The sequence below is a fragment of the Centruroides sculpturatus genome, unplaced genomic scaffold, assembly GCF_000671375.1.
Source record: "Centruroides sculpturatus isolate CEXI.00-Female unplaced genomic scaffold, Cexi_2.0 scaffold214, whole genome shotgun sequence".
NCBI classification, from domain to species: domain Eukaryota; kingdom Metazoa; phylum Arthropoda; class Arachnida; order Scorpiones; family Buthidae; genus Centruroides; species Centruroides sculpturatus.
Window position 1 is genome coordinate 351,838 of NW_019384569.1, and position 12,337 is coordinate 364,174.

The window sequence follows — 12,337 nt, forward strand, 5'->3', positions numbered from 1 at the left end:
CCCTATAACACTGTTGATTATTCCGTTTTATATGAATTCCATGTTGTACGAGTCACTTAGATTTTACAAATACGTGAGCCATTCACAGTCCGGCACACGTATTTGTAAAATGTAAGTGACTCGTACATCATGGAATTCATATAAAACGGAATAATCAACAGTGTTATAGGAGGATCGACTGTATTGTAATTATTATCATAAACTTACTTTTTGTCCATCTAAACCGGGTTCTCCTACGGGACCGGGTGGTCCAGGTGGTCCCTGAATATAATTAATTAATTAAAACAAAATTTCTTAAATTCAATTTCTAAAATAATAATAAAAAAAACAATACTGACAGGTTCTCCTGCTCTAGCCACATCACCAGGTCGTCCAGGTTCTCCTTGATCGCCCTGAAATGTATATTTTACAATTAAGTAAATCTTTTCATATAAATCAAACTACCTTATCTTGGTTTAGTTTTTTTTAGTATTATTATTTTATAAACTTTAACAATATAACTAATTATTCAAAAAGAGAGACATGTTGTCATAAAATTAAGATAAAAACCTGATCTGGTCAAAGTTTAATCTATTCATTATAAAATACACGTTGATTCCTATCTTGTATTTCATAACTTCTTCGGATAATTTTTTGATTTGAATCCAAAATTTCTTGAATTTTTATCCTTTATAAACAGGTTTTTGTACTGTTTAAATTAATCACATTTAAAAACATTACAGATATCTTTCCATTTTTTTTTAATGTTATAAATATAATATAAATTCCTGTTTTATTCCTCTTTTTACTTACAAATAAGAATATAAAATATAATAGAATACACCTTCGTTTTGAACATTTTATCCGAAATATTTGTTAAAATATTATACAAAATTATAAATTTCTGTTAACAAAATACTTGTATATTATACTTAGATCGATCTAAAGTGTATAAATAATATAAATAAATATAGCTATTTAAATTATTGTAGTTAAATTAAATAATCAACATTATCTAATGTTATCAATTGTCTACTAGAAATAGTAAGGTTATAATACTTATATTATCAACAATATATCTTCATTATAATATTAAATTATTATAATAATTAAAAATTTAATATCATTCTTTGCTCTTTAAATACATTTTATTAAATAGGACGTTTTGCTTATTTATTAAATAGTCACAGTATTACTTTAAAAAGAATATTAATTTAATTAATTACCTTTTCTCCTTTATGTCCGGGTCTTCCCGGAACTCCTTCTACCCCAGGAGGTCCCTAGAATTATGAAATCTATATATAAAATTATACGTATTTTTGATTATAAAAAATAAATTCAATTTTTAAATTCGTTAAATTACTTACTGGTAAACCAATAAGACCGGAATCTCCTCTAATTCCTGGTGCACCAGTAAAACCCTACAATCATAATATAATCTTTAAATTGCCTTCTTTTCTAACTGTAATTTTATATTATTTTTAGCAATATATAGACAATAGACTATAAATTATTTTAAAAATGAACAATGGACGACGTAATAAAAATCATATTTAAAATAAATTATTGTTGTTAAAATAGAAAAATAAAATTAAAAAAAATTAACGACTTACTCTTTCACCTTTTAATCCAGGTTCTCCTGATCTTCCTGGTTCACCTCTATCTCCCTATATATATAAATACATTAAAATTATTTAAATAATGAAGAAAATTTAATTATTAAATACATATATCTTACCTTAAGACCGTCTAAACCAGGTGTACCTGGATCACCTCTCTCTCCTTTTTCACCCTAAAAAAAATTTGTTCAATATTAAATTCCTTAACTTTAAAATCTTAAAACGATTAATTTAATTAAAATATTACTAACTTTAGAACCAATTAATCCTGGAAAACCTTGATCTCCTCTTACACCTTTCTCTCCCTAAAAATAAAATTAAAAAAATGGCGCCTGTAAATATGTTTACACTGCCTTACACGAGGCTTTGATAAGAAAGTAACCCGCAATATTCCTTCATACTTTTGGACCGTGAGGACCTCTCTGTCCTGTTTCTCCTGGTGGACCTGGAGGACCCTAAAAATGAATACATCTCTCACATAAATAATACGTTATTTATGTTTTTTTTTAAATATAATAATAATAATAGAATGTTAAAATCATTTACTGGAATAGCAGTAGGAACCGAAGTAGTCCCGGGAATGCCATCTCTTCCTGGTAATCCCTAAATAAATATTCCAAATTTTAGAATTATAAAAAGAAATTGTTCGTATGTATTTATTGTTACTATTAATAATTAAATTAATATTAATTATATAACTTACTGGAGGTCCAGGTGGTCCTGGTTTTCCTGGACTACCAGGAAATCCTGTTTCTCCCTAAAAGAAATTAAAACATATAATAAAATATCTCAAAAAGTAATTTTATAATTAACATTATGCATTGATTAAAGTATTGATAATTACTATTAATCCCCTTTTTCCTGGTATTCCTGGTTCTCCTGATGATCCTGTTTCTCCCTAATAAAATAATAATAATAAATAAATCAATTATAATTATAAAGAAATTAAATAAGAAAAAAAAAAGGATATTAATATTGTTTTACTTTTTTTCCAGGAAGTCCTGGAGGTCCTGGTAATCCTTGTAATCCTTGTTCTCCCTAAAACGAATCTACTTAATTAAAATATAATGAATTAATTAATTTCAAAAATCTCTACTTACTGGAGGACCAGGAATTCCTGGTTCTCCTGGAGGTCCTACAACACCTTCTAACTATTAAAATTATTTTTTAAATTATTTGAACTTTAATAAAGGCTTTTAATATTGATTTTAAAATATTTTACTTACATCACCGGGTAACCCAGGTGGACCTCTCGGTCCCATAATACCTGGTAGACCCTAAAATATATATGTTTTAAAATATTTAATTAATTTTATTTTAAAAATAAATCGAACACAAATCGAATACTAACTGGTACTCCTGGTTCTCCGGATTCTCCAGCATCACCTTTTTCGCCTTTCGAACCCTTTAAGTTATAAGTATTAATATAATTCCTATTATATGTACTTTAATATGGCAAATAAAACATTTTAATATATAAATAAATTAATTTGTAAGCTTTATAGATTCTCTTTCCTTACCGATGGTCCCGAAATACCAGGTAATCCTCGTTCTCCTTTCGGTCCAGGCAGACCCTAAATAAAAATAAAAATTTAGTAACTTTCCCATAATTAAATATAATATTATCATGTACTAACCTCACGTCCTGGTGGTCCAATAGGTCCAGGAGGTCCAATAGGTCCAGGTAATCCCTGAAATAAAAGTAAAAAAATTCAAATTTCTACAAAAATTTTAATTTATAATATCATTAATACTTCTTACTGGTGCTCCGGGTACTCCTGAAATTCCTGTAGGGCCTTGAGGACCAGGTAATCCCGCTAAACCCGGTTCACCAGGTGGTCCAGGAAATCCTTGAGGTCCTATTAATCCCTTATATAATAATGAATATTAAGAATTATTATTTATAGCATTACAATGGATTAAATGGAATTTCAGAACTTAACAAAATTATACATCGGTTCCATTGATTCCAGGAGGTCCAGGAGGGCAAATCTGACATTCTGGTCTCGAAGGTTTTTTAGGCTAAAAGAAAATATTAATTACTCGTAAGAGATTAGAACTTTGACTTAGAATTAAATACAGAACTAATACTAACTGGTAATTCTGAACACGATTCTCTTTCCGAACGAGTTGGATCACAACTCATAACCATCCATTGAAGATCCAGCTATGCAGTAAAGCTTGATTATATTAGCAAATGATTATAAACATACTCAATTCTTACATAAAAATGATAAACTTACCGGAACAGTTTCATTACTTCCTTCGTATTTAGCAATTGTTATATCTCCATTTATGTCAACGGGTCCTCTTTGTTCGGCGTATAAAGTAGTTTGCTTTTCACAATCCAAATATAGAGTGACTTTATCATGCTGTACACTTAAATCGATTTTATGCCATTGGTTATCTTCGATCTGTAAAAAAAAAGGCTTTAATTTGTACTTAAGAAACACTTCAACTTAATTAACTCTTGTAGACTATAATGGAAGATTAGATAATTAAGAATTACAGGAGGGGTTGGATTGTTTGTACAGGTGTTTGGCTACTAGGTATACTTAGATGAGCCCGACGAAGAGTTCATCTGATAAAGGAGACCTCTCGGCCTCGGGCTTAATACGTGCAAGCGAAAGGAGAATTAAAAAACGAGTAATTGTCTTCATCATCAGCCATTAGAAAGAAGCGTTGAAAGTTACTATCAGATAAGATTTTACCAATAGAAAAAAAAAAGGTACATAATGATATCATGAAAATCATTAAATTAAAAAATCATAAAAGTATTTACAAAATAACGAAAGAAAGAAATTGTTCAGATACTTTTAATAATAACAGTAGACAGAAATAATATACTGTCACTATCCATAGTTGTATATCACTAAGAAACGTCTGTATGCCGGTGACTACTTTGACACGGTGCATACATCATACGAATGATAAGTAACCTTTGACTCTAAATAAGACAGTTGTAGCTTCCGTCAAAAGGTCGAAAAAATGTAGGTTTTGACTACTTCCTCATAAATTTTCCAACCATAGAACTTGATTTTTGAATTAATATAAAATAAATTAGATTTGTTTTTGTTTTACATCATTTTTTTTTTTTTATTAAAAATCTAGGCCATTTTTACGTTTTGTCATTTTAAAATCGATTTATATAGGAATTTCTTCCAACTGCATTCATTCAATATGTTTTAGGCACATGGAAACATTGCGGATATCGGTCCTGGATCTTTCCATATGGTTGCTATCATTAGATTGTCGTCGATGACATAGTGATGGAATTCCCGGACGTTGTTGTTCTACCAGATGGAGACACGTGACAATAGAGGAAAAATTTGTCGTCACTCTATCCTGTCATTTGTCAACCATCCGAGCGTGACGTCCTCGTAAATAGGACTCATTATCAATTTTATTGATATTAAGACGAAAATACTATTTCCGGATTACTAAAAAAAAAAATAGTATATAACCTTAGTAAATATGTTAACTTTTTAATGGAAGTATGATGATAATTTATGGAATTATATAACATTTTGATCTTTTTCTATCCGACACTTCCTAATTATACAAGGATACAACATCTTGTAAATTAGTAGAAAATGAATTGAGTAAAAGAGATTACCGAACAAAAATGTTCTGACGTTAAGTCTAAAAGGCAACGTCTTTACTTGTCAAGTTTAACCACCAGGAGGGACGAAAGAACAGAGGAAGGAGATACACCTCCGGTGATTTATTACCAGGAGTGGGAACGAGATAAAGAAAAAAAAAAAAAAAAAAAAACAAGTGCAAAAGTCGTTTAGGGTACGTGGGGGCGAGAAAAAAAATATTAAGCCAACGGTTTTTGTCCATATTTGTTCGTCTGAAGAAGCAATCGGCAAGGTCGAAAGTTCGCGTGATTTATGCCTTCTTATTGTTGACCCAGTTTTACCCAATTAGTTATGTTTCTGTTCGTTGTTTACGCAAAAAAAGTAGTGTTTTTATTACAATACATTTTGGAATTTTACTCGGGGTGACTGAGAGACGTAAACAAATTACATTTTCTAGAAATCGAAAAAGTTTCAGTAATTAGAAAATGTCTTTAAAAAAATAATAATAATAAAAATAACCACAACGAATCAATTAGCCTACTTGATCCTAATGGCAATGAAACTAAATATCGCTCACGAGACAATTTATATTTGGCTTTTCCAAGGGCAATTTAGTACAATTTTCTTTATCGATGACCATCAACCAATAATTACTTCATAGTAATTCTACCAGTTTTCACATGTTTTCTCTACACGATTCGAATCTTTAATTTTAATTCTATTCATATAGCCTATATATATATATATATATATATTAACGGCGTGGTGTATTTAATTATATATTTTACATTATGACCTATATATTAAAAGTACTAGTTTTATATAAGTTAAGATTAATTATATTTCTCGCAATTTCTTGTCTATTCAATAAGAAAATACGTGCCAAATATCCATGGTTAATACAGTCGACCCCCCCCTATAACACTGTTGATTATTCCGTTTTATATGAATTCCATGTTGTACGAGTCACTTAGATTTTACAAATACGTGAGCCGTTCACAGCCTGGCACACGTATTTGTAAAATCTAAGTGACTCGTACAACATGGAATTCATATAAAACGAAATAATCAATAGTGTTATAGGGGGGTGTACTAGAAGAATTTTTCGTAATTCGCTCTATTTCTATGACTAAATTCGTACGGGGGAAAGAAAAAAATATATATGAGAATAAAGTTAATATATAAATAAATAAATAAATAAAATGAATGCCTGACAAGACATTTTTGATTGACTTATGAATATTTGACCCTGGAGTGTCTTTTCTTCAGTTGAGACGTTCGAATGGCTGAGTATGATGAACAATGTTTCATTTTAAAGCAGCTGGGAAGCATACTGTAACATATTTTTGATTGATCTAAGATCTTTGACTTTCCTAGGCTCAAGGTTACCAGTTCCAAGAATTAATTCGGGAAAAATATAGTTGAAAATAAGACAACTTGTATTTTTTTTTTTTTTATATACATTAATTCTGTAGGATTCCTGTTATTTTTCTAATTGGTGTAATATGTCAAATCGTTTTATTCGTTTTCCAACCATAAAATTTATTTATTTATTTATTTTTTTCCTTTATAGAAAAGTATAAAAAAAAAAACATTTAAAAACTTAAAATAGGCATTTAAAAAAGATAATAACTCACGTTTATATTATTAAACTTTAATATTTGTTGTTTCCCTTCTAAATCTAGAAAATAAAAGTCCAATCTTTGTTTTTTTGGAAAGAGATTAATACCAAATTGCGGTTTTCTTAGAATATCGTTTATACGAATTAACGACCAAGGATCTTTACGTCCATTCCTTTTCTTAAAAGTAGCAACGAAAGAAAATGCATCTGGTAAACCAATAGGAAAAATCGACCTAAAATAAACAATAAAATAGACGATATCTTATGTTTAGAATTAAATAATAATAATAAATAATAATAATAATACCTTGTGGGAAGAGTCAGATCAGCTTTTTTATTAAGTCTATAAGCAGTCTGCATTTTATTAGAACCGCGTACACTTTTGACTCCTCTGATATTTAATTGAATATCGTCTAAATTAAACTTTCTGATAAAATCAAAAGCTAAAAAAGATTTAAAATTGAATATCATTATTAATTCCCAATGATAATTTTAATATTAATAAATAATTACCTGGAAGATCGTCATCTCCTGGACTAAATTCTCGACAAATTTCACTTAATCCTACACTTACATCCTCTAAAATTAATAAAATAATAAGTGTAAAATCGAAAAAAAAAATTTATTAGTTTAGTTTAAAAAACACACACACACACATACAATTTATTTTTTTTTTAATTTATAATCTTAAAAACGCCAAAAAATTAATTTAAAATTCATGTTAGATACATTTATCTTTCTTTTTGCATAGTTTAAAAAATAAATATTCAGTAAATCACGTTGTCATATTTCAAATAGGACATGTTTTTATAGTAAATACAATACAACAACGCCTTGTAAAATATTAAATAAATAGAAAAAAACTCATTATAATTCTCAGTAAAACATTAATAAAAAAATTATATATTTTATTATTATGATAAATAAATTGTTAAATTTTTGTAAAATACACAAGAGTTTTTTAATGATAAATTACTGAACGTAGGAGTATTCATTGTAAAAATACATATAGAATTTGTACGTATAATTTTCTTAATTAAAGCAATATTATATTGACAATCGAAAGATAATTGTTATCTTTATCTGGTGTCTATTAAATAGATAAATTAAACCACAGAAATGACTCAATACAATAGAATATTTATTGTTATTAAAAAACTGGTGTTCAAATTAAAATTTTTCCAGTGAATATTATCTCTATCAGTTATCAAAACGTCTGTGCAATTGTGAACAAGTACGCTATTAAATCAATCTGAATAACAAGGTCGTACATGAGTTATGCTGATCCTAGGGAAGGGAGTGATTCTTTTACGGACGTGTCTCGATGAACCAATGAAGGTAGTGTGATGGCCACGTGGCTTAAAGGTCTCCATTCGCTAAATTTTAAGGGACAAGGTTAGTGACGTCACTGGAAGAAGTATGCGACCAGTCGCCGCCTGGTTTCCTGTGGGAGGCCCGAAACTATGGCTCTAGCGACAACAGTTCGTTTTATGGATGTAATTAAAGAGATATCGTCTGGAATTCTTTTTGTATTAAAGATTGGAATTTGAAAGAAGAGGAAGTCAGCAAATTATGCACACATCGATAATTAAGATGCATTTTTCTTTTTTCCTAGTTAAAAATGTATTCTACTTCCTATAGAGATACTTCGTTAGGAAGCGCTTTTTCTTATTTATTTATAGAAATTTTTATATACTTTAAAACATATAAAATAGTTAATAATATAATTAAAATGCAGAAATGATATAAATATAAACTACGATAAATTTTCTTACGTTTTTTAGTGTTTAAAATAATGATAATTTAAAAAAACAAAACAAAATTTAAGCTGATAAATACTCTTTCCCGCTCATCTCTAAAGTATTGCAGGGAATTCGGACTTGAAATACATCAGGATTATACTATTCATTCATTAGATTTAAATATAAATAATGAAGAAATATACTATGACAATATTACCCGGAAGTATCGCGTCGTGTTGTTTTAACAAGGGTGGGTCCTACTTCACTTTGTCATGAAGATTCATCGTCTTCGGAACAGCAGTAAAAGTTAAAAATAACATTTAGGAGGAATCTTTTCTGTTAGTATGGAACTTTAGAATTTAAAGAACGATGTTACCATGCAGTTTTACACGAAATACGATACCAAAGAATGTCTTTGTTACGACTCGAAAACAATAGTCGCAAAGTGATTACATTAATAAGTTGTTACAACGTAAATAAGTTTAGGAATTTCATTAGAAAATAAATATTATTTACAAAGATAAATTCTCTGGCATAAATTTTAATAATAAATCTTTTTGTGATTACACATTTACGACTTATTTTTATGTTTCTTAGAGTTTTGATAAGACTAAATGTTTTGATGCTTAATATGGTTTCGAAGAATTACTAGGGTGAGCCAGATACCGGAAATACGTCATTTGACTCAATTAACCCCCTATGAAGAAAAATAATCGCTTATACATGCCATACTTTTATTATAATTATGGATTTTGATGGCTTTTAAAGATTAGTTTTTGGTGTTTTTTTCATACTTACGTGCTCCCGTTAAACGTTGTAAATGGACTAGCAGAACATACATTAGGATTGATCTGGAAAAAAAAAGAATATATATATTCTACGTTATCGCTAAAATATCAGAGAAATAACATAAAACTTAAATATGTTGCAACCTAATTACTGTCGTTGACCTTCGGTGTAGTTTTGTACTGAGGAATGACGCATGGAATATTTTTGCGAAAGAATTAGGAAGTTTTATTTGATATACGAGAACAAAAGCATTTGTAAACAGTTTAGAAAATCTATTAAAGCATTTAATTAACTACATAAATAGTTTAATTCTTCATATAATTCAACAAAACATAAGGGTAAAATTCCAACAGAGAAAAAAGAGGAAGAATTGAAAATGAGAAGCTCTTTAACTTGTCAACACCAAGTATGCAATAGATTTGAGGGGCATTAATAGATTGTAAGAATGATGATTGAATGTATAAAATAGCAAAACACCGAGAGAAGACCGGAAGAGGATGAGGGGAACAAATTACAGAGGACATTGATGAAAGAGGGACCAAAAAAAAAAAAAAAAAAANACGGAATAATCAATAGTGTTATAGGGGGGTGTACTAGAAGAATTTTTCGTAATTCGCTCTATTTCTATGACTAAATTCGTACGGGGGAAAGAAAAAAATATATATGAGAATAAAGTTAATATATAAATAAATAAATAAATAAAATGAATGCCTGACAAGACATTTTTGATTGACTTATGAATATTTGACCCTGGAGTGTCTTTTCTTCAGTTGAGACGTTCGAATGGCTGAGTATGATGAACAATGTTTCATTTTAAAGCAGCTGGGAAGCATACTGTAACATATTTTTGATTGATCTAAGATCTTTGACTTTCCTAGGCTCAAGGTTACCAGTTCCAAGAATTAATTCGGGAAAAATATAGTTGAAAATAAGACAACTTGTATTTTTTTTTTTTTTATATACATTAATTCTGTAGGATTCCTGTTATTTTTCTAATTGGTGTAATATGTCAAATCGTTTTTTTCCTTTATAGAAAAGTATAAAAAAAAAAACATTTAAAAACTTAAAATAGGCATTTAAAAAAGATAATAACTCACGTTTATATTATTAAACTTTAATATTTGTTGTTTCCCTTCTAAATCTAGAAAATAAAAGTCCAATCTTTGTTTTTTTGGAAAGAGATTAATACCAAATTGCGGTTTTCTTAGAATATCGTTTATACGAATTAACGACCAAGGATCTTTACGTCCATTCCTTTTCTTAAAAGTAGCAACGAAAGAAAATGCATCTGGTAAACCAATAGGAAAAATCGACCTAAAATAAACAATAAAATAGACAAAATCTTATGTTTAGAATTAAATAATAATAATAAATAATAATAATAAATTCATCTTAAATCAAAACGTACAAAAAGGATAATCGAAATCGTGCACACGTGGTTCATATCAGTTATAAAGTATTACAAGGCTATAAGCAGCATGTAGATTTGATTGTAAATTACTTTCTAAGATGATAAACGATATCTTTATATCTTAAAAAAAAAAATCATAAGTTACCGCCTTGCTTCTAGTTCTATTACATTTAAATTTTTGGCAATAAGGATGTTAGAAAAATACAATTACCGTATTTACTAGTAAAAGAAGCGGCGGTAGTTAATTTAGAAAGAAAAGAAGTCTGGCAAATGATATATGGCTCATAAAAAGAATTTTCGGCATAAGTATGGCTATATAAACAGATTAAAGACAATACAATACACACATAGATCATCCATTGCGAGGAATTAAGATGGCGGCATTGTTCGTTTCATCTGTAAAACAAAAGAAGTGGAAAAAATGTTTTTGTCGAATATAATTGATGAAAAGTGATACGAATAAAGTTTTATATAGTATTTAATGTGTCATCATTAATCATTCCTTAGCATCCGTGCATGCTTTTATTTGCACAGCTTGACTTCAATGAAAGGAATTTACTTCGATGTAATTCTCTTAATAGAGAAATACGAATAAATATAGATTTTTTTTTTTAAGTCAGATCATCTGTTAAAGTATTTTATACAGTTTTAAGAGCGTAATAAATTTTTATTACATATTTTTATACATTTAATATAGGAAGGAAAGTATATAGCTCATAAGCTCGTGTAGTCCAATATCAACTCACTTTAGTATGAAATTCTATAATGGATAAACAAACATGCAATGAGTTAAATTAATAAAAAGTGATACAAATATATATTTAAACTATAAAATATAACTTTAGACGTGAAAACATGATGATTATTTTAAGTTTAATGAGTAAAATGTCATATTACAAACCTCTATAGAACACTAGAGAACTCTAATATGTAATCCATATATTAGATATTGAAAACTAACTAAAACCAAAAGAAAATAAGGAGTATTTGGCACTAGTAAAATATAGATTAGCATGTATTCAGATTTTACACAGAATGATTTAACCAAGGAGTCAACAAGCCTACAAGTATCATGTTTTCAATTGAGCTTCTTAACTTTATCCAGGAAATAGTCAATTTTAATATATTTAAATAAATAAATGGCTTCGTAATAAACAAAAATATTCAAATAAACTCTATGTTATGCTGATTTTTAAAATGACATTCACAAAAAATAGTTTATTCCTGTTATACTTATCCAACAAAATACATCGATTAAATAATATACTTTATTATATACAAATACTTACATAGAGTTACTAGCTAAGAAACTTATTTATTTTGTTTAAAAATAAATTAGAGTACGCTTTAAAGTATTGCTTAAACCTTTAAAATAGTTGGTAAATTATCAGTCATTATAAATAATACAGCAATAGCATTAATTGTATACAGTCGACCCCCTATAACACTTTTGATTTTTCCGTTTTATATGAATTCCATGTTGTACGAGTCACTTAGGTTTTACAAATACGTGAGCCGTTCACAGCCCGGTACACGTATTTGTAAAATCTAAGTGACTCGTACAACATGGAATTCATATAAAACGGAATAATCAA

At 28.4% G+C, this 12,337-nt stretch overlaps 1 protein-coding gene across 3 annotated transcripts in view; it reads right to left on the bottom strand.

Moving 5' to 3' along the window:
- Window positions 1-12,337, bottom strand: part of LOC111624125 (collagen alpha-1(I) chain-like) — a 28,092-nt gene that overhangs the window by 8,810 nt on the left and 6,945 nt on the right. For all 3 annotated transcript variants that reach the window (XM_023366911.1, XM_023366912.1, XM_023366913.1), the window contains exons 2-26: window positions 9,341-9,393; window positions 7,314-7,379; window positions 7,108-7,243; window positions 6,817-7,033; window positions 3,842-4,012; window positions 3,694-3,765; window positions 3,552-3,620; window positions 3,360-3,467; window positions 3,236-3,289; window positions 3,119-3,172; window positions 2,950-3,003; window positions 2,825-2,875; window positions 2,699-2,749; window positions 2,583-2,636; window positions 2,443-2,496; window positions 2,302-2,355; window positions 2,145-2,201; window positions 2,000-2,053; window positions 1,850-1,903; window positions 1,718-1,771; window positions 1,593-1,646; window positions 1,347-1,400; window positions 1,206-1,259; window positions 339-392; window positions 208-261 (exon numbers count right to left, since the gene is read on the bottom strand). In XM_023366911.1, coding sequence (XP_023222679.1) covers window positions 208-261; window positions 339-392; window positions 1,206-1,259; window positions 1,347-1,400; window positions 1,593-1,646; window positions 1,718-1,771; window positions 1,850-1,903; window positions 2,000-2,053; window positions 2,145-2,201; window positions 2,302-2,355; window positions 2,443-2,496; window positions 2,583-2,636; window positions 2,699-2,749; window positions 2,825-2,875; window positions 2,950-3,003; window positions 3,119-3,172; window positions 3,236-3,289; window positions 3,360-3,467; window positions 3,552-3,620; window positions 3,694-3,765; window positions 3,842-4,012; window positions 6,817-7,033; window positions 7,108-7,243; window positions 7,314-7,379; window positions 9,341-9,393 — 1,807 coding nt within the window. The remainder of the gene's footprint in view (window positions 1-207; window positions 262-338; window positions 393-1,205; window positions 1,260-1,346; window positions 1,401-1,592; window positions 1,647-1,717; window positions 1,772-1,849; window positions 1,904-1,999; window positions 2,054-2,144; window positions 2,202-2,301; window positions 2,356-2,442; window positions 2,497-2,582; window positions 2,637-2,698; window positions 2,750-2,824; window positions 2,876-2,949; window positions 3,004-3,118; window positions 3,173-3,235; window positions 3,290-3,359; window positions 3,468-3,551; window positions 3,621-3,693; window positions 3,766-3,841; window positions 4,013-6,816; window positions 7,034-7,107; window positions 7,244-7,313; window positions 7,380-9,340; window positions 9,394-12,337) is intronic.